We start from the raw sequence: 26,936 nt of genomic DNA on the forward strand, positions 1-26,936 counted from the left end.
GCTTACATACACACAAAAAAAGTCCCCCTTTCACCTGCAAGGAATGATAGATCTAGAATGTTAAGTGTAAGTAGTAAGGCAGGGGTCCAGTTTTGCTTTCTACCAAATATAATTTGACTTCAGTTTTAAATTTTTTTTGAAGGCACAGCAAAACCATGGGAGGAAAGGACGTGTGAGAGTGCCAGTGAGGAAAGTCTGTACGCCCTCTATTTACTAAAGACTGAAAATGGACCATGGATTGCTAAACGTTTTCTAATGCCGGAGCTGGGTTACACACACATCTTGTTTCTATGCTATTACCGTGAAAGGCACTGGGGGTGGGAGGTGAGGTACGGCTCCTAGCTAGGTGCTGCTCCTTCCGAATCCCAAACCACAGAGGCCGGACCAGAAAAGCAACCAAGAAAGACAGGATGCTTTGCACCGTTTTTAAACCAAAGGGGGAACATTCCCGACTGGCCAATCAGTCCCCAGAGCCCAGGCGGCATAAGCGCCTGGCAGAGACCTCGGAGTTCAGCGCGGATAGATCCCTGAGGCAAGGCCGGTCCAGGGGCTGGGTCAGGAGCGAGCAGCTTGAACCTGTCCTCCTACCCGACCAGGAACTCGGCGACTCGGTCCAAGTGGTTTCTCAGGCTCCAAAAGGTCCGCACTGGCCAGATTCTCTGTTACCGGCGGTATCCTAGCAACGCGGCTCGCGAGAAGAGAAGGTTCTCGCGCTGGAAAGGATGGCAGCAGAGGGGCGGGGCGGGGCGGGACGGGACGGAGTCGGGGTCGGGGCGGGATGAGGCGGAGTCGGGAGCGAGCCGGAATCAGGGGATGGGGAGGGGCGAGAAGGGATTGGGGAGTGGGGAGGGGAAGAGAATCGGGGAATTGGGGAGTGGCGAGGGGAGAGGGGCGGGGCGAGTAGGAATTGGAGAGTGGGGAGGGGAAGAGAATCAGGGAATTGGGGAGTGGCGAGGGGAGAGGGGCGGGGCGGAGTCCGGGGGCGGGGCGGAATCAGGGGATGGGAGGGGCGGGTAGGGATTGGGGAGTGGGGAGGGGAAGAGAAAGAGCGAGGGGAAGAGGGGCGGGGCGAGACAAGGGCACTGGGGCAGGGCCAGGGAAGAGGACCGCTGTCACCTGCGGGTTAGATTTGAAAGGGAATCGTTCTTTAAATTGAGGTTTATAAAGAATTGGGGGAAAGGATCATTTATGTTCCTATTGCAAATGTAATAACAAATTTAATGTGGCTTCCTTAAAGTAATAGCTAACACTTATTAGGTATTTTCTTACTAAGCACTTTTATCTATATATTTTTAATATATATTTTTAAAGTTAATCTAGTTGTCACTCATATGTGGAATCTAATGAAAAAAATAAACTGATGAGTAAAATAGATCCAGAGACATGGAAGCATGCAACAGACTGTGGAGCCTCAGAGGGAAGCGGGGGAGGGAAGAGATCAACCAGTGAACTTCCATACATATGTGCATAGCCCATGGACACAGACAAAAGTGGGATGGGGACGGGATGTGGAGGGGGGAAGGAATATATTTCTAATTTAATTCTTACAATGATTTTATTAAGGAAGAACTGTGATTAGTTAGCCCCATTTTACTAATGAGGAAACTAAAGTTAGAGGTTTAGTGAGAGAGCCACATTAAACCCAGCAGTATGACTCCAGAGCCTCTAGTTTAAACTACTAATCTATGCTATCATGTTTGATTTAACACCCTTTACTATTTTAAAAGATAAGATTAAGTAATAAAATTAAAATTTTGTTATATATAGTACAGGTTCATTCCTCCTTCATAATGTTCAATGTTTTCATTCCTTTATGTCATTCTGCTAAAATTATATTCTTATCTCCCAATAACTTCTTACTACTCAGTGTCATTTTTCAGTCTTCACCCTATTTTAAAATATATATTTATTACAGTACAATATAAAATATGTATTACATTGTCAGATAAAACTGGCTTTAATAATGGATTTATATGAAAGCAAATGCATTTAAACCACTGCATGAGTCCACATATTCATGAAGAGCAGAGAAAAGGGGGAAGAGCATTCAGATAACCAGTCTTTTATGGGTAAACCAGGTGTGATTGGAGGTATGCAGACAAGTGCTTCCAAATACTCCCACGCTCCCATCTCCAAAATCATAGTATATCTTCACCCTTCTAGCTCTCCTCTTTCAAATTTATCATCCATTGTCCTCCATGAATGAAAAAAACTAGGTTTAGGCATAGAGGCAGGAGATGGAGGGGAGAAAACCTGGTGGTAGAGAGTGTCAAGCAAGTACTTCACAGTGTGAAATGTGGCTGGATACCCACTACATGTTTACATTTTATTTATAGTTTACTGTGGAGATGATCTTATTCAACCATATGAGCCTAATTTAATTGCTAGGCTTCCAGGCACTCCATTCTATGCAGGTGGGAAAGGTTATTAGCACATCAAAATTACACACACACACACACACACACACACACACACACACACACACAGAGTAACTATTTGGTTGTATAAAATAAATGTGTAAATGCAAGATGAAAACAACCAATGGGAAAGAGTCAATTCTAAAAGTGGAAAAGTAATTTTATATCGTATATTACTGTTCACAATAAACCTGTACATTTTCTTGGGGTATATTGCCCAAAATGACTTATCTTTATTTCTCATGTAACACCTACCTTTATTTATCTCAGCATTTGTTACACAATAAATGCTTTATTGTTTGGCTTTTATTTATTATTTTATTTTGTTGTTGATAGTATTGCAGATGTCCCTCAATTTTCTCCCCCTTTACCCACCTCCTCTCAGCCCCAGTGCTTTATTCTTACAAAGATGTCACCAGTGGCTTTATGAAATCAAGCATTTCAAAATATTTTCGCATTTTTACTTCAGGCTAAAATGTGTTTTTAATATAAATGAATGAATTAAAAAACACATTAGGAGAATTTAGAAAACAAAGGACCTAAAGTTATGCTTTGGAAATCATCTATATGGATTAAATTTGTGAGCTAGTGAAGATATTAGAAATAGATAGTATTTCCATAGTCCCTTTTTCGTACCCATAAGGGACAGATGTGTGTGAAATTCAGGACTTTTCCCATTTTTGAAAGCTAATATGGGCATTTACTATATATCCTGTGACACATTCAGTGGGCCTGGAGAAATAGAGTCATAGAAGCAGAATCAAATACGTTAATACTTCTGTGGCAAAATACATTCATATTCACATTAAAGTGGGGTAAAGACTACAATACTAGTAGCCTTATGTCAATTCCAATCAGTTTCTGCTTCCAATGAGTTGTGAAAAAGTTTTCTGTTTTCCAACATTTTTGGAGTTTAGCCTATCTGAAATATCACCGTGGCTGTCGGAAGGAATTAGAACTAGTCCAGCAGAAAGACCTGTTTGAAAAGCCTGCTGAACATCAGGTGAAGAGACAACTTTTTTTGGCGGGTGGGTGAGGGGGTGAGGAGTGGACATTGGTTAATAAAATTATGAAGGTTTCAGGTGTACAATTATATAATACATGATCTGGATATTGTTTTGTGTGTTCACCATCCAAAGTCAAGTCTCTTTCCATCACCATTTATCCCCGTTTTACTTACTACCTAATTTAATTGCTCCCCACCCTGCTCTCCCTCTTGTAATCACCATACTGTTGTCTATGAGGTGTTTTGTTTAATCCCTTCAACTTTTTCACACAACTCCACAGCTGTTAGTCTGTTTTCTGTATCTGTTTCTATTTTATTTTGTTCATTAGATTCACAAGCCTTCCCATTGTAGTAAGACCCAAAGTCAGCTACTTAAGAATCTTGATCTCCATTTGACAGACTGCTTTCCTTCCTTTTTATCTATTTTAACCCTCATTGTTATCCATGCAAATAAACCTGCTTTGCATTATAACAACAAAAACTCAGCTTCACCTCTCTAACTACATTTTAGGTCAGTGTGGCTCAACGGTTGAGCGACCCATGAACCAAGAGCACATGTCCAGGTTGTGGGATCGATATTCTGCAACAGAGGGCAGTTAGCAGCTGATGAATCTCTCTCATCAATTTTTCTATCTCTCTATTCCTCTCTCTCTAAAAATCAATTAAAAATGTAACTCATTAAAAAAAAAAAAGGAGGAAATACTACAATCAAAATAAACTCCTTCCATCCCCAAAGTTGAAGGAAAGGTAGGAGAGGAGGAGAATAATGAAGAGTGAAGCCTGGTGGCATATGATGGTTACCACTAATGGCATCATATTCTTTCTATTGACAGTCTACACCAACTTCTCGTGGTATAGAAGAGATGGCAACCCTCAGAGTTGATTCTTACTCCAAGTGGGTGCCACATATCCTGTTTGCCCAGGGCAGTCATGACTTATACCTACAACTTATACCTATAAAATTAATAACTTCTTTCACTCTCAAAATCATTACAGATTCAATGAAAAATCATAGTTATACAGATTAAGCCATTTTCACCCCAAAGTGAAGCATGCCCATAAATTTGAATATTTAGCTGCCCCGGCCCGCGGGGCAGCAACGAGGGCACGCAGGAACCACCTAAGAGAATGAAACAAACAAGGAACGCAAAGAACGGAGGCAAGACAAGGTTCTGATCAAGCCTCGTTTTTTTATTTGAGTGTTGCGGTATATAAGCACTCAGGAGGGGAGGGGTAGGATAAGGAGTTGCCATGGGATGATTGGTTGGGGACTGGGTATCTGTCCTAGCTGATTGGTTTTTCTGATGTGGGAGGTTCTTCTGGCCCTTGGCGCGCGCGGGCTTCTTTGGCGCGTGCGCTTTCTTTGTCCTTGCTCAATCAGGAAGTAGGGCTGACCAGGAAGTAAGACCGAACTGCTTTTATGGCTCCCGGCATTTAGCATTCAATCCACAAATAGAAAGGGAGCATTGATTTTGCTGCTGTTTTCTTGTTTACAAAACTCAAGTTGATTAGTTTCTCTCTTTTGAATTGCCTGAATTATGGTAATTGAATAAAACATATGAGGAACTTAAAAAAAATTGAAATGGGCCATTCTGAAAATTAATCTAGACGCCACTAAGCAACACTGAATATCTTTAAATAGAAGAACACATCTCCCAATTGCTCAGGAAAGCTTAATCTGGAAGTTTATAGGAAGCAACTGAAAACATGTGAAAGAGTAAAAGCAATCGAGTGTAAGGTTGTATGGACAGTTGGAATGGCAATTATGAAATGTGAGAGAATGATGGATCACACTGTAATGCCTTTTTTTATTTTTTTAAATAAATCTTTATTCATATTATTACAATTGTTTCTCCTTTTTCCCCACATAGCTCCCCTCCACCAGGTTCCCACCCCACCTTCTGCCCTTACCTCCCCCGCACTGTCCTAATCCATGGGTGTATGATTTTTGTCCAGTCTCTTCCTGAACCCCCAAATACCCCTTTCCCCCTGAGAATTATCAGTCCACTCCCTTTCTATGCCCCTGATTCTATTATATTCACCAGATTATTCTGTTCCTCAGGTTTTTAATTCACTTGATTTTTAGGTTCACTTGTTGATAGATATGTATTTGTTGTTCATAATTTTTCTCTTTACTTTTTTCTTCTTCCTCTTCTTTAAGAATACCTTTCAGCATTTCATATAATACTGGTTTGGTGGTGATGAACTCCTTTAGCTTTTTCTTATCTGTGAAGCTCTTTATCTGCCCTTCAATTCTGAATGATAGCTTTGCTGGGTAGAGTAATCTTGGTTGTAGGATCTTGCTATTCATCACTTTGAAAATTTCTTGCCACTCCCGTCTGGCCTGCATAGTTTCTGTTGAGAAATCAGCTGACAGTCGTATGGGTGCTCCCTTGTAGGTAACTAACTGTTTTTCTCTTGCTGCTTTTAATATTCTCTCTTTGTCTTTTTCCCTTGGCATTTTAATTATGGTGTGTCTTGGTGTGGTCCTCTTTGGATTCCTTTTGTTTGGGGTTCTGTGCTTCCTGGACTTGTAAGTCTATTTCTTTCACCAGGTGGGGAAATTTTCAGTCATTATTTCTTCAAATAGGTTTTCAGTATCTTGCTCTCTGTCTTCTTCTGGCACCCCCATAATTCTGATGTTGGTACGCTTGAAGTTGTCCCAGAGGCTTCTTACACTATCTTCAACTTTTTGGATTTTTTTTTCTTTTTGCTTATTCAGTTGAGTGTTTTTTGCTTCTTTGTATTTCAATTCTTTGACTTGATTCTTGTGTTCCTCTAGTCTGTTGTTGGGTCTCTGTATAATATTTTTTATTTCAGTCAGTGTATGTTTAATTTCTAGTTGGTCCTTTTTCATATCTTCGAGGGTCTCGTTATATTTATCGGCCTTTTCTAGGATATTCTTGAAAAGCCTTATAACTGTGGTTTTGAATTCTATATCCAGTCGTTTGTTTTCCTCCATTTCTTTCGTTTGTGATCTGTTTCTTTGACGCCGCATTTTCACTGCTTCCCTGAGTTGGTAGGGTAGATTTGTGTGCTAGGTTTCCTATATGGCCCAGTGGGTCGGCCTCCCCAGTTAACCTGAGGTGGACACTCTTGGTGCACCCCTTTGTGGACTGTGTGTACAGCCTTGTTGTAGTTAAGTCTTGATTGTTGTTGGTATCACTGGGAGGAATTGACCTCCAGGCCAGTTGGCTGTAAGGATCAGCTGTGTCTACGCTTGGAGAAGTTCGGTGCTGGAGACAGCCTTATAGGATTAGACTTGCCAAATTGCAATAGCCTCTGTGCTCAGCTTGGATGGGTGGAGTCTCAGGGCAGAGCAGTCTTGGCTTCCAGTCAGCCTTGCCCTTGCACGCGTGCGCGCCTGCAGACCTCTGCCTTCCCCGGCTCCCGAGTTTCTGTCCGAGAGTCCAGATTCCCCCCCGTAAGAGTGCGGGTCCCCAGGGGCTCGCCTGGAATTGGGGTTCAGTGCAGTCAGGAGCTTCGGACTCCCTTCTGCTAGGGAAAGCCTGTGGCAACCTCCGCAGCCTTTGTGCACACTGGCGCGCGCGCCTCCAGAACCCTGCCTGCTGGGGCTCCCCTGGGTCTCTGAGTCTCCGGGTGCCTTTCTCTCTACCTGACAGTCCGGACTCCCCCTGTATGAGCCTGGGTCCACGGGGTTTCCCCCGGGACTGGGGTTCAGTGCAGTCAGAACTGGGGTTCAGTACGGTCGGGGGCTTCCTTCCCCCTTCCGCCAGAGAAAGTCAGCTAGGCTCTCAGCCACCCTTCCTCTCTGCACGCACAAAGACCCTTTGCCATACCTCCAATTCTCTGTGAGCTTTTCTCTTTTCTTCTAGTTGTAGAATTTCCACTCAGCCAGCTTTCCTGTGGTTCTGGATGGTGTCTGTTTTGTCTTTTAGTTGTAGTTTTGAAATTGTTGTGCGAGGCAGCAGTTTAGGTGCTTACCTATGCCGCCATCTTGGTTTCTCCTGTAATGCCTTTTAGATACCTACCAATTATCAGCCTGGGATCCAAGTGCAGATTTTTGCACAAAGTAAAATCCACTTTACTACTTCTGTTCGTATTTATTCTGTATATGTACTTTGACAGAAGTGAAGAAAGCAGTATCTAGGTTCTTTTGGTACAGCCCATATAGCACAGGCAGGGTGACATCTCAAGCATTCATAAGGAGTAACACAATGGTTAGGGGCATGAGTTCTAGAGCAAGACTGTCTTAGGTTTAAAATGTAGCTCCATATGTTACTAGCTATGCAACCCTGGGTATGTTATTACACCATTTCTGTCTCAATTTCTCAGGATCCCCATGTTGCACAATTGCAGGGGAGCACTACTCACCTTGGATTTTAGTTTCCTTATCTGGAAAATGGAGATAATTTTCAGGGTCTCACTCTTAAGTTGTCATACAGATTTAATATGTGAAATCAGTCAAGTACTTTTAGGGCCTGGCAAACATTAACAAACATTAGCCATTGTCTATACACTAGAGGCTGGTACACAAAATTCGTCATGGGTAGGATCCCCAGGCCTGGCCAGTGATCAGGGCTGATCTGTGGGGCAACCAGCGGGGCAATTTGGGGGGGCCCTGCTGGCACACACTTTGGCTGGCCTAGGGCCTGAGGGCTGGGGGCAGCTCCTGTGTTGAGCATCTGCCCCCTGGTGGTCAGTGTGCGTCATAGCGACTGGTAGTTCCACTGTTCGGTCGATTTGCATATTAGGCTTTTATTATACAGGAGGATATAAAAGGCTAAGCGACCGAACAACCAGAACGACGGGTCGCTATGACGCACACTGACCACCAGGGGGCAGATGCTCTATGCAGGAGCTGCCCCTGGTGGTCAGTGCACTCCCACAGCAGGAGCACAGCTCAGCTGACCAACAGGTGCCAGACACTGGGCTAATGCCTGGCGAGCTCAGCTGCAGCAGCGTGAGCCTTTCCCGCCTCTGCAGCAGCGCTACCGAGCGGCGGCGGTGGCAGACGCAACAGGGCCAGGATGAGCGGGAGCGGCCCAGTGCTGGCCTGGGCTTGGGCTCCTCCCCGGCCGCCTGTTGCTTCACACACTACTACATCCCTTGGGGGATGTTGGACTGCGAGAGGGTGCAGACCAGGCTGAGGGACCCCACTGGTGCACAAATCTGTGCACCGGGCCTCTAGTTCTAATAATAATTACTACATCTACTACTATACTACAAACAACATTTCAATCGCAAACATCAATAGGCCCCCTTTTACCAGTAGCTACTGGAGCTTTGTTGGTGAAATATATAAGATACCCAAGAATCATGGGAGAACTGGGGCTGAAAATATGACAAGGGCACATCAAGCCACCTTTTTATGGTTGGTTAAAAATTATCCTGAAAGCATCTATGCAAACATGCCTTAGGATCAATCACATATTTTGATCTCAATAAATACAATGTATTACATATTAAAGCAAATGTTCAGAATTGAAAAGGAAATTATAAATCACAAATTCTACTTTTACAGAGAAGGAAATAGGCCATTCTGAGAGGCTGACAAGTTGCCTCCATTTAGAGTTCACAATGGCACTAGAATCATGGGAATGAGAAGCCCTGGACTTCACCCTCTCCCTCTAATGCTTTTCCCTACTTTCCCCACAGAAGCTTTCCCTTTACAGTCTGGCTGCTGAAAAGTAGCTCAATCCACTTCACTTAATATTTATTAAGCATTCAATTTACAGCTCTATAAGGGAATACATTGGGGAAAAGAAAAATATAATTTTTTTCTCATTCTGAAATATTCTGCTTTACCAGAGAGATAGCAAAACGCACATGCACATACACACAGACACCCCAAAGTACTATCTTTGAAGGCAAGAAATACCAAATTTAACTAAATTTTTAGAAATGATATAGGGCTAGAAAGGGGAGGACACCTGTAATTTTATTTTTGTTTACCCTTAAACATGTCAATCACTTCTTTCCTTGAACAGCTTTATCTTCTGTTTGATAACCAACTACACTCATATTGGAAACTTAGTAAAAACTCCTTAGTGATTTCACTTGGAAGCTATAACTATACAACTAAGATGTTTTGAAAATAAGCCTATCCATATGCCAGATAAACTTTAGAAACTTTTTTTCATTTATTTATTTTATTGTTTAAGGTATTATAAATAGTAGCACTTATGTCTTTTTTTCCCCCCTACTGACCTCTCTTAATATCTCTTCTTTTACAGAAATTCTTTCTATTCTGATGTACTCTGGTTAAAGATCAGAAACCTAACTCCCTTAAATGAGACCCCCAAAAAAGTTTTCCAATTACTACTGTAAACAAATCTTTCTTTCAAATACAAATCAATTTCCTCAACTGTACAATGAATTCTAATTTAATGGATTTTACTCTTGCTACTTACTTACTTCAGTGACCTATACATTTGTTTAAGCAATAACTTCCTTTCTGGTTTCAAAACATAAAAAAATTTTTCCAATTAACTTTCAAATCTTCCTAGAACCCCTATTTAAAAATATATTATCTTTGAAACTAGAGGCCCGGTGCATGAAATTTCGTGCCCGGGGGGGAGGGGGGGTTCCTCAGCCTGGCCGGCACCCTCTCGCAGTCCAGGACCCCTCAAGGGATGTCTGACTGCCGGTTTAGGCCTGCTCCCCGGGGAATTGGGCCTAAGCAGGCAGTCAGACATCCCTCTGGCAGCCCGGGAGCCCTCGGGGGATGTCCGACTGACGGCTTAGGCCCGCTCCCCATGAAGAGTGGGCCTAAGCCGCTGTTGGACATTCTTAGCACTGCTGAGGAGGCAGGAGAGGCTCCCACCACCACCACTGCACTCGCAGCCCTCAGCCTGTGGCTGAGCAGAGCTCCCCCTGTGGGAGAGCACTGACCACCAGGGACAGCTCCTGCATTGAGCGTCTGCCCCCTGGTGGTCAATGCACATCATAGTGACCAGTCGTTCTGCCGTTTGGTTGATTTGCATATTAGGGTTTTATTATATAGGACAATTGGAATGCTTTAACAAAAACTGATTCACAAGTCCCTATTACTATAATCATCAGTTTTTACAAGTCTCCTAAAAATGTTCTGCATTATCAGTTTTTTTGATTCTAAGATGTCAATAATATGGAAACATTTTTGATATAACAAAACATTTAATTACATCATTTTCCCTTCAACACACAAGTCATTTGATGATGATTATATTGGCCATTTCCATTGATTGGCAGGAGGCTCATCCACTAAAGGCTCCCATGGCTTCCACTGTATCATTTTTCTTGCCAGACTTAGTTCATTTTCAGCCTGTTAATAAAATTTTTAAAAAAATCATTTGATTATACTGTTTAATAGACATATATCATAGCTAGTAACTAAAATATAACTACTAGAGCTACTATTTTCATAGTATCTAATAAGCTGTTCTACCAAATGTTGAATATTAATTAAATTACCTTAACTATCAGTTATGTAACTGCCAAAGAGTAAGAAAGAATAGATTTTGATTTCTTCTATTTGATTAAAATTTGCTATTAGATTGTACAAAAGTTTAATTCATGAGTTTTTTATCTTGTCTATTTCACCATTAGACTACAAATTCTTTGAGAAGTAAAGTATGTCTCTTCATTGATGTCAATGGCTTTCAAATTTTATTTTACCATGGTCCAGAGTAAAAACAAAAGAAACAAACAAAATTTTACTAAGGGATCTATAATACATACATATAACTCAAAGAAAAAAAATATTACCTTTATTAGCTGTGATACACTCTATACTCTATTGCAGTGGTCGGCAAACTGTGATATACTCTATACTCTATTGCAGTGGTTGCCGCTCTGTTGACTAATGAGTTTGCTGACCACTATTCTATTGTATTTTTTAACAGATTTTTTTATTGATTACAGAGAGTAAGGGAAAGGGAGAGACAGAGAAACATCAATGATAAGAAAGAATCATTGATCAGCTGCCTTATACATGGCCCTGAGCCTGCAACCCAGCACGTGCCCTGGGTTCATAGGCCAATGCTCAACCACTGAGCCATGCCGGCCACGCTCTATTGTATTTTTTTAAGTCCTAGACACAACCCACCTATTTGATTTCCTGATCCATAATCACTTGAGACCAGTTTGTAAAACAGTGATCTATGGAATGTAGACTACAGGAGGTACACAAAAATATTTTTGATTGAACTAGTTTTCCTTAATCAGATTGTTACATTCACTTTTTCCTTTCAAACACTATTTGTAACACATCTAACAGATATATTTTATGTATCTTATTATTTCACATTTTTTCTAGAACAAAGAGACCTATGACAACTCTGGCCAACTTAGAAGAACACTGTTGAACACTTGTCAGGATGTCATGGAAGGAATTCAAAACAGAATAAGTGCTTAGATTCATCCTAACAGAAGCTATAATTCTAAAGTGGTTCAAAACAGCCAATCTATGTTTAACAGCAACAGTCTAAAATGTATATATAAACAATGAGTTAAATAGTATACTAAAGGAAATCTGGAGGTAGAAGTATTTACCAAGGCTAAAAGGAGAAAACAGTATAAATACTGATTAAAAATATCCCTTAGGATGGCTGTTTCCCTGATCTGGGTCTCTTGAATACTCATGCTTTCTCTATGCCCCCAAAGCACTGTAGTATGGGGAGGCTGTCCAGCCCTAACCATCAGTGAAGCCAGCCTTATTTCAGAGAGCTAGATCCAGTTGCATACGGCCCTTGTAACCCACTCCTTCCCTCGTCTCTAGCTTATAACACACTATCCTTTCCTCATCCCTCTCTTACTATCGCTCTAGAATGGGCTGTCCAATATAGTAACCACTATCTACATGTGACTACTGAGTGAGCACTTGCAATGTAGCTAGTTAAAATTCAGATGTGCTGCAAGTATAAAATATACATCAAAATTTGAAGATTTAGTATAAAAAGAATAAAATATCTCAATTTTTATACTTACATTTCAGTAATATTTTAGGTATATTGGGTTATATAAAACACTAGAGGCCCGGTGCACAAAAATTCGTTCACTCGGGGGGGATGGGTCCCTCGGCCCAGCCTGTGCCCTCTGGCAGTCTGGGACCCCTCAGGGGATGTCCACCTGCTGGCTTAGGCGCGTTCCCTGGAAAATCGGGCCTAAGCTGGCAGTCAGACATCCCTCTGGCAGCCCGGGAGCCATTAGGGGATGTCTGACTGATGCCTAAGGTCCATCGGGAGTGGGCCCAAGCCATCAGTCAGACATCCTTAGCACTGCCAAGGAGGCAGGAGAGGCTCCCGCCACCAACACTGCACTCGAAGCCCTCAGCCCAGCTTGTGGCTGAGTGGAGCTCCCCCCATGGGAGTGCACTGAGCACCAGGGGGCAGCTCCTGCATTGTGCATAAGCCCCCTGGTGGTCAGTGCACATCATAGCAACCAGTAGTTCCACTGTTAGGGTCAATTTGCATATTACCCCTTTATTATATAGGAATACTAACCTTATATTGCCCATGAAAATGTGCAGAACTGACTTAAAAATACTTAATGTATCATGAGACTACAATTGCTTGATAAATTTATCAACTAAAGCCATGATCAAAGAGAAGTCAGGTAGAAAAGAAAGAAGATTAGGAAGAGGACAATAAGAAGTTTGTAGTAAGTTCCCACACTCTACATCTAGTACCATATGCTAATGAACAGAAAGGCCAGGAAAATAGGCCTCTAATGATTGAAACAGTACATTCATTAAAGCTGTATGAATGCCCCATTCTTCTTTTAACGGAGCCATCTAACAATGCTTTTAAATATGTCTATTGGTGAAATACTTCCCTAATCTACAATTTTAAATATTTCCTTTTATTTATCCTTTGATAAAAGGCAAGAAAACTTTAAAAATGATTACATTTTTGAAAAATACAAAAAAAAGTAAAAAATAAATGAAACAGAACTGAATATTTATAAGACTCACATAAGAGAAAGACATGGGAATATAAAGAGGGAGGATTATTTGTCCAAATAAAAATTTTTAAAACCTCTACATATGGGAAATAATACCCAATTGAAGTCAAAAGACAAAACAAGCTAAAAAATGTTTAGGCAATACGGCAAAAGATTAAGGTTAGTATCTCTTTTATTTAAAAAAAAAACTCTCAAAGAAATATATAAGAAAAACACCAAGAACAAATTATAGATTAAAAATATCGCCTTAGCTGGTTTGGCTCAGTGGATAGAGTGTGGGCCCATGGACTGAAGAGTCCTAGGTCAGATCTGGTCAAGGGCACGTACCTCAGTTGCAGGCTCAATCCCTGGCCCTGGTCAGGGCTCATATGAGAGGCAACCAATTGATGTATCTTTCTCACATCGATGTTTACCTATATCTTCCCCTCCTTTCCACTCTCTCTAAAAATCAATGGAAAAATATCTTCAGGTGAGGATTAACAACAACAAAATATTAATAATTGCCCTAATTGGGTAGCTCAGTTAGTTGGAGCATCATCCAGATAAGCCAGGGTTGTGGGTTCAACCCCCATTCAGGGCACATATAAGAATCACCAATGAATGGATAAATAAGTGGAACAACAAATCAATGTGTGTGTCTCTCTCTAAAAAAGCAATTAAAAAATTTCTTAAATACTAATAATTTATAGAACATTAATTATAAGAACACTAGTGGCCTGGTGCATAAAATTCATGCACAGGGGTGTGAGGGGGTGTCCATCAGCCTGGTCTGTACCCTCTCCAATCTGGGACCCCTTGGGAGATGTCCAACTGCCGGTTTAGGCCCGATCCCACAGGGACCGCTGACTCCTAACTGCTCACCTGCCTGCCTGCCTGATCACCCCTAACCACTCTGACTGCCGGCCTACTTGCCCCCAAATGCCCCCCACCAGCCTTCTCGCCCCCAACTGTCCCCCCTTACTGGCCTGCTCACCCCCAACTGCCGCCCCCTGCCGGCCTGCTCGCCCACAACTGCACCCCCTGCCATCAGCCTGCTCGCCTCCAACTGCCCTCCCTTCCTGGCCTGATCGCCCCTAACCGCCTCTGCCTTGGCCCCGCCACCATAGCTTTGTCTGGAAGGACATCCGGAAGGTCTCCCGGTCTAATTAGTATATATTACCCTTTTATTAGTATAGGTAATTTTTAACATTTAATCTTACTAGTAATTGCCAGGGAAATGCACAACTAAAAAAAAGGGGGGCATCATTTCCCCCAATTTAATTAAAAATTGTAGTATTCTTACCAATCCATTAAAATTTTAAAGTATTTGTACCTAAAAAGATAAAATTATTCAAGAAACAGTAATATTGTGTAACAAATCTGAACTAAGGTAACGCTAATAATAACATGCCCATTATATTTGAAGAATAAAAAACTCCAAACTTCCAATAGAAGCCTAAAAATTCAAGTTATAATCAATGATATTTAACTGATATGTACATTAGAAGTATTTTCTACTTGTGATTAGTCTTATATTTGATGAGTTGATAAAATAAATTTAGTTTTCCTTTCTTTCTGGAATGTCAGTTTTGTGCCTCAATACATTATGTCTCTGAACTTTTGAAGCCAAATTTCCAAATATTCAACTTTTTCTTTACCTGACGAATCACTTCTTCTATTTGGCCACCCTGAAGCCTGTCTTCTAATTTTTTCACATCTGGTTCCTATAATTTAAGGGGGAAAAAAAAGAAAAATATGTAAACACAATATCTGAATGTTTCAATATCATGTATTTTAAAAGCTCATATACAAAAAATGCACTTGCTATAACAAATGTAATTAATTTTTCTCTCATCGTACCCTTACTAATTTTTATCAAATACTTGGTGGAAACTGATTTCATCTTCTATTTTAATGTTTTTCTATCTTAATATTATTAAACATGTACTGTCATGTTTATCAAGAGTAAAAAAAAATGATTACCTAATTCAGTCTTTCTAAAATATAGATTTTAAAATACCACTTTATTTTCTTATTATTTCCTATATTTCCTCTGACACCATTAGCATTAAAAAATAGTAGCTAATCTATGACCCAGAATTCCACTCCTAGGTGTAAACTAAACAGAAATGCATAATATGTTAACCAAATGACACGTTCAAGAAAATTCAAAGCACAAATCACAGCTTCATATTACAAACAATCCAAATGACCACATATCATAGAATGAATGAACTACAATGTTTGAATATAATAATACGATACAGCCAACAGAATGAGCAAACTATAAACAATGGTTCTCTCAAAACTAATATTAAGCGAAAGAAACCAGACACAAATGAGTACATGCTGATGGTTCCATTCAAAACCAAAGCAAAAGGAATATGTGATGTCAGAGGTCAGAAGAATAATTATCTTTAGGAGGATAGTAACTTAGAGCAGTGGTCGGCAAACTCATTAGTCAAAAAGCCAAGTATCAACAGTACAACAACTGAAATTTCTTTTGAGAGCCTAATTTTTTAAACTTAAACTACATATGTAGGTACATTGTTATTAACTTAATTAGGGCACTCCTTCAATCGCACTGTATGTGCACACCCGCACGTGGTATTTTGTGCAAGAGCCACACTCAAGGAGCCAAAGAGCCGCATGTCACTCACAAGCCGCGGTTTGCCGACCACTGACTTAGAGGAACAAGAGAGGATTTTGGTGTTCTGGCTATGTCCTCTCTTTTGATTTCATGTTAACATGGGCTGGGCGTGCTTATTTTGTGAAAATTCATGATTTCTGCACATTTCTTTGTGTATATAAATCCTTCAATAAAAAAAGTCTTTTTTAAAAAAGAAAGAATGCTAGTATAGTACATTCATGACATATATATATACTTATTTTCTAGTAGACTGAGCTTTTTGAGAACCAAAAACCATGTCCTCTACACACATCCTATATAATAAAAGGCTAATATGCAAATCGACTGAATGGCAGAACAACTGGTCATTATAATGTGCATTGACCACCAGGGGGCAGACGCTGAATGCAGGCGCTTCCCCCTGATGGTCAGTGCATTCCCACAGGGGAAGCACCACTTAGCCAGAAGCCGGGCTCATGCTTAGCAGCGCTAAGGATGTCCAACTGACAGCTTAGGCCTAAGCTATCAATAGGGCATCCCCAGAGGGCTCCCGGACTGCGAGAAGGCACAGGCCGGGCTGAGGGATCCCCTGCCCCCGCTGAGTGCATGAATTTCGTGCACTGGGCCTTTAGTATGTAAATAAGTGTAAATATGGTGGTGGGGAGGGTGACTGTTTTGCCCAGAAATGGAATAAAGACCAGAAAAAGAACAAAAATATTCTCTACAGGAATTGGCATGTTCCTGTCTCAGGGCATATGCTGGTTGACCCAGGATATCTGCACAGCTTGTTCCTTTACTTCTATGCAAATCTTCCCTTGTATATGATCTCTTTAGGGAGGACCACTTCTATATGATCTCTTTAGGGAGGACCACTTGCAACTGTGTTAAGCACTTTACATAAATTACCTCATTCAGTCCTAACAATAAGTGCTCAAGGTTGGTATTAGTATACCCAAGTTATAGATGAGGAAATTGAGACAGAATATGGACAATATGCCAACAGTCATTCGGCAAATTAGTATTAGAACTGAGATGAAATTATCGAACAGGCCACAAACCAGTGCTTTACACCAATATGCTATTACTATCTCCCTAGTACAGTGGTCGGCAAACTCGTTAGTCAACAGAGCCACAGTTTGCCGACCACTGCCCTAGTATAATCTGTAAAAATATTTACTTTTATTTCCATTTTAGGATTAGGAAATAGATACTTTACAATCATAACAATATTCACTGAGACTCTGTGTGGCTTTAAGGGGAGTTAAAAATCTGTGGTAATTTAACCAAAAACAGGAATCAGCAATATAACTATTATGTAGTGTAAGGGGTTGTTAAAAACTATTTGTATTTAGCCTTTTGGAAAAACATTTCTGAGGGACCTTTTATGAGTGCCAGGTACTTTACTAGGTTCTTGGATACAAGACGAATGCATTCATCATTCATTAGTAGCGTATGGACCAGTGGAGAAGACATAAATAAAACACGGTGTGATAGGTACAATGGAAGCAAGGAAGCTATCAATCTCTGCTTAGGGATGTAAGAAAACATTTTACAGAGAAGGTAATGGATCTTGGGGACTGAGTAAGAACTTCCAGACAGACAAGGAAGGTAAGCATTCCAGGAAGGTGGGGGAGAGGGGTGAGGGGTGGGAGAAGACAAAAATAAAGTTGCATGGAATTCACATAACTGTCAGCAGTTTGGTATTGCTGAGCATAGCATACAAAACAGGAAATGGTAAGATAAGATTGGGAGGATAACCTAGAGCCAGACCTTGGGGGCCTTCCATTCATCTAAGGACTTTATCATGTAAGCCAGTGGTTCCAAACCTGACTATACATCAAAATCATGCAGATAAAGATAGAAAGTTGAGCAACACTGACAGAAAACCATGGTAAAGTTTTTAAGGAGAAAGACACTGTAATTCACATATTGAAAAATATCACTGTACTGGCAGTGTAGGATATACAATAATGTAGAATGGAACTATACACAGACCAATCAGTTAAAAGGCAATTGAAATAGCACAGGCCAGGGAAAACGATTTTAGAACTAATAAGTGAAAGAAATGACAGTGAACTATTCTTCACTTGACAGTGACTGTGAGAGAAAAGAGAAACAGGGCAAAAGTAAAGGAAAATATAATAACAGTTTTCTTTTTCTTTTAAGATAGGAACAATACAACTACATTTTAAGGCTCTCTTAGAAGGAAAACAGAGAAAGAATAAAATAGAGTTGAAGACATTCACCTTATGAAAGGAAAAAGGGAAATTTCTTACTCTGTAATGGGAAAAAATACATAAGCCCATTTTTCTTAAGAAAAATTAAAAGAAATGTTAATTTCACCTTTAGAGACTTTAATCTCCACAATTAAATTAATTCCACAATTACCAAGCTAAGAGTAAAAGTTCCAAATCAAATTGCATTGTTTTGTTGTACACCTAAGGAAACGATAAAAGTTCTTTACATTAGACTCCTTACTGCATATGTCAATTACTTCTGGAGTCTATGAACACAATTTTGGATAACTGCAAAAGTTCATGAAGTAAGTGCTAGTGTGGAAATTTGACAATAGTGTAATATAGTTTGGTATAAAAGAATCAACAGCGGTCTACTGTCGTCTAGAGCCTTCAATTTGGAAGCTGTTACATGCTTATATTAGTCTGCTCGGGCTCCCTATAAAATACCATGGATTGGGTGGCTTAAGCAACAGAAAATTATTTTCTCACAATTCTGGAGACTGAAAGTCCAACATCAAGGTCCGGCAGGGTAGGTTTCTTGTGAAACCTATCTTCCTAGCTTGCAGACACCCACCTTCTCACTGTGTCCTCATGAGGCACTGTGGTGTCTCTTCTTCTAAGGACACTAATTCTTCTGGATCAGAGTACCAGTCGTATCACCTCATTAATCTTATGACTTTCATAGAGGTTCCAGCCACAGGAACCTCATAGGGCTTCAACATATAAATTCTAAGGGGACACAAACATTCAGTCCTTAAAATGCTCAATAAAATTCTGTAGTTAAGTGACTAATTTGATCCTCTTCTTTTTGCAACAACGCACTTCACTTTTTAAGAGTTACTTCTGACAGTTTTCTTTAAACACAACACACTTTTTTTTTATGTTTTCATTCTCTACTCTGAAACTAGAAAAAAAGGAAGAAGACTGTGTATCTATAGGTTAAAAAAATAAAAGATCAATAAAGGACTGGATAGAAAGGAGAGGTAAAAGAAACAGGTACAGTGTTAACTTAGGAAATGGACTTGATCTTATTCCTTTACTCCAGCATTTATAGGGCCTTGCATATAGAAAGCTCTCAGTAAACAGGTGTTTGATGAATGAAAGGGAGAAAGGATGGAAGAATGGAAGGAAAAAGAATAGAAATAAGAGGAAAGTGAGTAGAATATGCAAAAAATAAGCAACTGCATTTTTGTTGTTGTTAAATGTTGCATTAGATACATAAATCCAAGCAAGCAAAATTAAGTCAGCTACTTACCGCTTTAACCATATCCAGCCTCTCATTTGTAATCTCTTCTGTATATTTTCTATATGCTGCACTTCTAGGGATTTGCTCAAGAACATCAAGAATCTTTATGTACAATAGTTTTAACCTCTGAAAAGACAAACCATACAAATTTCTATTTTAAAATACCACCAAAAATTAAAATGGAACACTTTAAAAAGTTTCACAGCTTAAAAAAAAAGTCACAATTGTTTTTTAAAAAAACCATTTAACTCTAGCTGTAATTTCTTCGTGTCTGTGCCCTATCTGTCTCTTTTACAATTTAAGGAAAATTGTTGTGGCACCGGATCAACAAAGTAGACAGCGCGCTTGTCTCAAGAGCTCAGGGGGAGTTGTCATTCGGGGCTGGAAATGTCCCCATTGCATTAACCTTTCGGGAAACAAGGTCGCAGGGTTGCAGTCGTCCTTGGGAACTCAGGAGAGAGCAAGAAAAGAGGTACCCACCTCGTGCGGAGTCTCGCTTACAGCCAATCCCACAAGGCCCGTAGTCTGTTAAAAAACAAAACGCGATTCATGCCGTTTAAAATTCCGCGCGCCCACCACGCTGAGAAAAAGCAAAAACACCAATCCCCGGGTGAAAGCTGGCCTCCACCCAGCCACCGGCCTCTCGATGCCGCCAGCTCCGAGCTTCCTTCTGCCCCCGAGGGCAGAGCAGATCGAGCGCCCACCACCCGCCCAGCCCGCGCCGGTTCCGCCACCCGCCGAACAGGGGGGCTGTCGGGCTGACTACCGCACCGCCCGAATTCAGTGACCTCCACCCGCCTCACCTTCTTCAGCAAGCTCGCCATGACAGCGCCGACCGCCGAGCGCGCGCAGCCCTCTGGGAAGCTCGTTCAGACCCGCTCAATCCACCACCGAGGCCGCCACTCCGTCACCTAGGAAACAGCTTGGCTCCTCCCCCCCAGGACCTCCAATGCCCCGCCTGCTCCAAAAGGGAAAATTGACGCACGCGCAGTGAGTATACCGGCGTCTAATCCCGGCAGGGCGGTCGGTGGTTTGTGTTAGGTGCCTTACCTTGGGTTCCTGTCCCTTCCACCGCTGACGACTGCCCAAAGGTTGAAGGAAATACTCCAAGCAACTAAAATATTGAGAGTAGCCATTCTAGGAACCTGCACTCTGCTTAACCTTTGGCGAATTCCTTCACGTCCCTGCCACAGTGGGGTCAGTAAAATGAGGGTGGTCGTGGAGCTGTCTCAGTGACCGATTAACTGCAAAGGTTAATTCGTACCAGTACACCAGTGTTCCCAGGATTTTGAGCCTCATCACTATGCAGTATGCAGTTGCGTTTCCCATCGCAACCCCTTTCTTCTCCATTTCACTCCCTGAAGCACATCATCATTTTATCATTTCCCCAGGTGAAGTGATTCCAGGTCCCTTCCCCACTTACCTCTACGAACATTTATTGAGCACATGCTAGTTAGTTACTGGGACATAATTTGTAAGACAGTGTCTCACAGCCTGGAATTCATAGAACAACGATGAAGACACGCAATACTAGGTAATGTTAGTGTTCCAAAAGAGTTTTGTACTAAGTGTAATGGTAGCAGGTAGAAGAGGAAATAACTAACCAAAAATTGCGGGTGACTCGAGTTAAAGAAGGCATTTACTAAAAAGTTAATGAGAGAAAAGCACAATATATATTCTGAATAGCAAAAACCATAATTTAAATAGTAAAACACCCCACAAAAAGGGAAGAAGATATTTGCAACCACATATAATCACCAAAAGATAAGCAGTACCTAGAACATATAAGGAACTTATATAAATCAGTCGGAAAAGAACTAATAAGCTGAACAGGTCTCCCTGCCTGTCTGGAATATATTAAATGAGTTAATGTATGTAAAGCTCCTGGCTCAGTGCATGGAACAAAGCACTACACACAGGATTGCTATTAATTTTTGATTTTGGTATTATTATACTCAACTGAGTACCTGGAAGAATTCTTTTAGAAAGCACTTTGCTCAAAATTCCCCCATGATTTTTCACTGAAGTGTAAAAGCCAAAGTCCCAACACCCACCTATGAGGTTCTGCACAAGATTGCCCCTTCTGCCCTGTGGGGCGCGGCTACAGTGTTTTGGACAGGTTCAAGCCTTGGACTGATGAGAGGGCACAGCCCTCTCATGGCCACGTGCAAGTCCCATGTTCAAGTCCCTGGCAGAGCCCTCCCAGCACAATTATAGCCAACAGCTATAGTTGTAAGCTTGAACCTATGGTCGGAGCACGTGGTCCCACGTGCCTGAGTAATGTAGGCTTGATAGACTTTAGATGCATGTAGTTGAGTAGGATTGAAACCCACGAGAATGTTGTAAACATCTTGACCACGCCCTTACTTTGCCTCGTGGCATCTGGCTATAAAATAAAGACACTGCTTGTAGTCCAAGGCGCTGTCTCTCAGGAAGCAGCGACACACCGAGACCCAGCTTTCATTCTCGTGTCTGTCTTTTCTAAGCCTTTCAGCCGTCCCCACCCAGGTTCACCCTTGGCCATGCTGGCGCGGCACACTGCCCCCACCTCTCAGACCTAACCTCCCATTCCCCTTCCCCTACTCAGGTAGCTGCTCTTCCAACCCTTTTCTTGAAAAATCCTTCCACCAGTTGGGCACATGGCTGGCTCTCTCACTTCTTTCAAGTATTTCTGCAAAATATTACCTTCTCAATATGGCTTGACCTGGCCCTGAGATTTTAAATTGCAAGTCACCACAAAGGCACACCTTACCTTCTCTGCTTCACTTTTCTTTATTTATATATATATATATATATATATATATATATATATATATATATATATATATATTGCTTTTTAGAAAGGAAGTGAGAGGAAGAAAGAAAGAGAAACACTGATGCAAGATGCAAGAGTGGAACATTGATTGGCTGCCTCCTGCATAGCCCCCCACCAGGGAGTAAGCCACAACCCAGGCATGTGCCCTGACCAGGAATCGAACCAGCAATCTTCTGGTGTACAGGACGACACCCAACCAACTGAACCACACCAGCCAGGGTTCTGCTTTAGTTTTCTTCAGCCCTTATCACCTAATATGCTATCTAATTACCCTATATTGGATTTTTATATCATTCTTTCTAGAATATAAACCATATGTGAATGGAAATTATGTCCTACCATATCTCAGGTGCCTAAAATAATATCTGGTACATACTAGGCATTCAATACATACGTTTTTAGTAAATATGATAGAAAAAAAAGCAAAAGAAATTAATAGGCAATTGACAAAAATGGAAACAGGAACACTCGATAAACATGAAAAGGACTCAAGCTCTCTAATAATTAAGTAAATGGAAAATAATTATAATTTTATGGACAAAAATGAAAGACTGACAATACCAAGTGTTGGCAAGGATGTGGAGCAACAGGAACACTCATACACTGCTCGTGGGAGTGAACCAGTATAATCACTTTGGGGAATAATTTTACAAATATTAGTTGAAGATATGTTAAAACCTATAACTGAGTGTTATGGGTTGAATTATGTCCACACTTAACTTCATATGTTGAAGTCCTAAATCCCACTACCTTTAGAATGTGAGCTTATTTGGAAATATGGTGATTGCAGATGTGATTTGTTGAGGTGAGGTCATTAGAGTGGGCCCTGTCCAATATGACTGATATTCTTATAAATGGGAAATTTTGGACAGGGAGACATGCATACAGGGAGAATGCCATGAAAAGATGAAGGCAGAGCTTGGGATGATATTTGTACAAGCCAAGGAACATCAAAGATTTCAAAAACAAACAAAAAAACAAAAAACAAAAACCCACTAGAAATTAGAAGAGGAGCGTGCAACAGATTCTCTCAGCCCTTAGAAGAAACCAAACCTGCTGACAACTTAATCTCAAACTTCTAGCCTTTGATGGGTGAGCTAACACTTTTATGCTACGTAAGCCACTCGGTTTTGGTATTTTGTTACAACAACCCTATAAACTAACACTGGGTAATTAGTTTGATCATATGCTCCTCTCTTCCATTTAGGATAGCTGTCTCTAGAAACATGAGCCATGGATATAAACTTTCCAGTTCATATTACCCAAGAATTAGACTTTACCATAACTTTCATCATAATTTCCAATTTCTAGTATTTAAATCATCCACAATGACAATTCTGGACAGAGGATATATATATATATATATATATATATATATATATATATATATATACACATACACACACACTAGTATTAACAAATGTGCATGATGTATTGATGGCATTTTTAAAGATATGCATGTGCATGGATGTATATATAACACCCCACAAAATATATAACATACAAAATGTAAAGAAACTATGCAACTAGAACAAACCATCTGATATACCATTTGTTCCTACAAAGGTGACATACTTATTTGGACACACTCGATTAGATATAGGACACCCCATTGGGATTGGCAGGAAATACCCTATTTTTCAAATCAGATAATGCTGAAATCATCACTGGAATTTAGATTAACAGGAGTTTATGAGGTCACAGTCCTTGTTCCCTGTCCTTCCAGATTCTAAGAATTTTCATCATTGTGGGGGGTGTTCTAGACTGTAGAATCATGTGATTATAAAAGATGCATATATTTTCCCTTGGTGTAATCCTGAGTTCAGGCTTTTGCTGTACCATATTTGCTAAAGGCACCACAGCTAACAGACCTAGCTGACCCTAGCCAAGGCACTGCGTAGCTAACCAGGAAGATGTGGTGGGAAAATGTATAGTTTTCCTGAGCCAACTCCTTTGCAGAGGTATGGGAGCTAGATAGTGGTAGAATTAGCTACAAAAGGAAATCAACCTTCACCTCTATGATATCAGAAGGGAACTGGGGAATGTGAGGAGTAGGGGCATCAAATGCGCCATATTTCCAGTTGGAAGAGTCCCCAGAGGGCTAAATGTTTAAATAGTCAGGAAGGAAGATGTTGGGAAGTTCTATAAATAACGTTAGCAGGCCTGGTGACTTAGAGCTACAATCTGGATCTCATCTTTTATACAATTTGCTCTACAGGACTTCTAGCCTACTTAGTTAAGAAGGGCTCATTTCTCCAAAATTAAGTAACTAGAAGCGTTAGGACCTCTTACACTGCTTTGTCATGGCACAAGGCTCTTTTGCGGAGGGCTGGATGTTACCGAAGTTAGGTAGTTGAAATGTTTCCCTGGACCGTACGGTTCTGGAGCTATGCTGAGGGAATGTTTACCTGAGGAAGGCTTGAGATGGAACGACTGAAAAGGAAAAAAGCATTCCAATTTTCAGGGTATGAGGGCCTCATTCCGGAAAATCGAGAGGGTGTGAGTACCGCCTTAGCCAGTTTCCCCTGAGCAGGAAGCAGAGGTGAAAGTAATGTCCACTCGGGGAGTATTCTTTTCTCTCCCAAACTTGGCAACAAAGAAAATCATTTGCTCAGGTTAGTTCTTAGAACAGACTGACATATTAAAATAGTAATAGTTTGGGTATTATCCACCTGTTGTGCCTCCATTCATATCAGGCACGTTCAAAACCATTTGGATTTTTTCCTGTCTTCTCTGTCTATGCTCGATGGTCCATAACCAGATAAACGTGTTTCCTATATGATGGGTTTTAGAACCTTTCTAAATTGGGCTGTAACTCAGTTTGTTTAAGGAGATGAAAGCTATTTTATGAGACTAAAATAAATAAATATTTATTTACATAAATGGTAATAATATACTAATACAATGGTAATAAGATGATTATTTTAAAAATTCATACCTTAACAGTCCAGCCAGTGTTGCTCAGTGGTTGAGCGTTGACCCATAAACAAAGAGGTCACTGGGTGGATTCCCAGTCAGGGCACATGTCGGGGTTGCAGGCTCCATCCCCACTAGGGGGCGTGCAGGAGGCAGAGCCAGTCGTCGTTTCTCTCTATTCCTCTCCCTTCCTCTTTCTCTAAAAATCAATAAAAACATATATTTTTTAAAAAAAACTAATACCTTAACAGAATTTGGAAATAGATAAAATTAGGTATAAGAAAAAGATAAAAATATATCATAAATGTTGATGTTGTATTTTAACTAGCTTCATCCAATATTAAATAACAAATTAAGTAAAATAAAATAATCAAGATAAAATGGAGGTGGGAGACAATAGCTAAATTAGAGATGGGACTTCAGAAATTGGAGATGAAGCATATAATCATTCTTTAAAACTGGAAAAACAGCAGAAAAACCTAATGAATAGTCATTCGTTAAGTAAATATATCTTGAGTCCTTACTTTGCATCAGAAACTGCTATAGGTCCTAGTGTCCTGTCAGTGAACCAGATTGACAGGTCTCAATCATTAAGGAGCTTCGTTCTAGTGGTTGGACACACAGTAAACAAGTAAACCAATTAATAAATAAAACTAACAAATGTGATTTTTTTTTTTTTAAAAAAAGAATGAGCTATGTGCTATGATAGTTAAGAGTGCAGGAAAACATTTCTGAGAAGGTGACAGTTATTCTGAGACATCAAGAAAGAGAAGGATCCAGTCACATAAAAACTAGCTAGAGTGTTCCAGGCAAAGGGAAGAGAATAGGCGAAAATATGAGGAGAGAAAGTTCTGTGACAGGACTGTGGCTGAGGTAGAGGCAGAGAGGAAAACAGTTTAAATACTATCTGATACACACTTTTAAAATTCTGACTTTAAAAGACAACTCCAGTTGGTATTGGGAGAATGGATCGGAGCAGGGAAAGAATAGAAGAAAGAAGGTTTGGAAACCACTGCAGTAATTTGAGCAAGTATATGTATCTTCTTAGGATTGAAGAATAAGGTTCATACATTTATTTTTAAAATAAATATGAATTGTTAAATTTCCATATTGTAGTATACTCATGGCAGATGTTATATTAATTACATTTGTTCTCTGAGTTCTTTTTTATTACCAATTCACTTCCATGCAAACTAATATTCTGTAGAGGGCCCCCTGGGAAGGCACATGGGCACTCTTTAATTATTGTCAGCTGAACCCAAGGCGACAGGCAGAGCCGAGTCTTGGATACACATTTACCAAAAAGCCAGATGTATTATCAGCACTGACTCTTATCTTTGCCCAGGTGTTGGGGAGTGGGCTTTGATATGTAAATCCAGTCTAGCACGGGGAATGAGGGAATGAATAGGACCTGGGCCCACCCAAGCTCCTTTGATCCTAAGTTTTGGTGAAACCCCCTGGTATTTGGAATATAAATAAACACGCTGTATCAGCTCTGGGTCACTGTCTCTCCGTCAGAAGAGGACAGCGGTCCACCCGGTTCTCAGCTTTTTCCTTCCATTTTGTGTCTTGTCTCTTTCTTTCATATTTCCTCAATCCCCAGACCCTCTACTCAAAGAACCGGATCATCTCTCTTCCCGTGCTGGACGCGGAAAAGAGAGACCCCGTCATAAAATTCTGTAATTTTTCCCTTCTATTTAATCTCTGCCTGACTTTAGCTTAATGGATAATTGTAGCCAAAAGGAAAGTTAAAAATTAACTCAGAACTAGTTTGCAACCTGCCTG

At 40.6% G+C, this 26,936-nt stretch overlaps 2 protein-coding genes across 4 annotated transcripts in view; both read right to left on the minus strand.

Annotated features, from left to right (window-relative positions):
- The window catches only part of IQUB (IQ motif and ubiquitin domain containing), a 69,032-nt gene extending 68,336 nt beyond the window's left edge, over positions 1 to 696 (minus strand). The window contains exon 1 of the mRNA XM_080663755.1: positions 301 to 696. The gene's annotated coding sequence lies outside the window, so the exon portion shown is untranslated. The remainder of the gene's footprint in view (positions 1 to 300) is intronic.
- A 7,119-nt stretch (positions 697 to 7,815) lies between these two features.
- On the minus strand, positions 7,816 to 20,331 carry NDUFA5 (NADH:ubiquinone oxidoreductase subunit A5). 3 transcript variants are annotated; one of them, XR_013960346.1, is made up of 6 exons: positions 20,224 to 20,331; positions 19,901 to 19,945; positions 19,430 to 19,546; positions 14,967 to 15,032; positions 10,330 to 10,690; positions 7,816 to 8,211 (listed from the first exon to the last, which is right to left on the minus strand). XR_013960346.1 is itself a non-coding variant. In XM_080663756.1 (5 exons), the coding sequence occupies exons 1-5, from the start codon at positions 20,242 to 20,244 to the stop codon at positions 10,589 to 10,591; spliced, it is 351 nt and encodes a 116-aa protein (XP_080519882.1). In that variant the 5' UTR covers positions 20,245 to 20,331; the 3' UTR covers positions 8,727 to 10,588. The 3 variants fall into 3 exon arrangements, 1 of the variants encoding a protein (XP_080519882.1); XR_013960347.1 differs by lacking the exon at positions 7,816 to 8,211 and adding an exon at positions 9,081 to 10,273; XM_080663756.1 differs by lacking the exon at positions 7,816 to 8,211 and having other exon boundaries at positions 8,727 to 10,690.
- Positions 20,332 to 26,936: the final 6,605 nt, after the last annotated feature.

The sequence above is a fragment of the Plecotus auritus genome, assembly GCF_963455305.1.
Source record: "Plecotus auritus genome assembly, chromosome: 4".
In the NCBI taxonomy this organism is placed as follows: Eukaryota; Metazoa; Chordata; class Mammalia; order Chiroptera; family Vespertilionidae; genus Plecotus; species Plecotus auritus.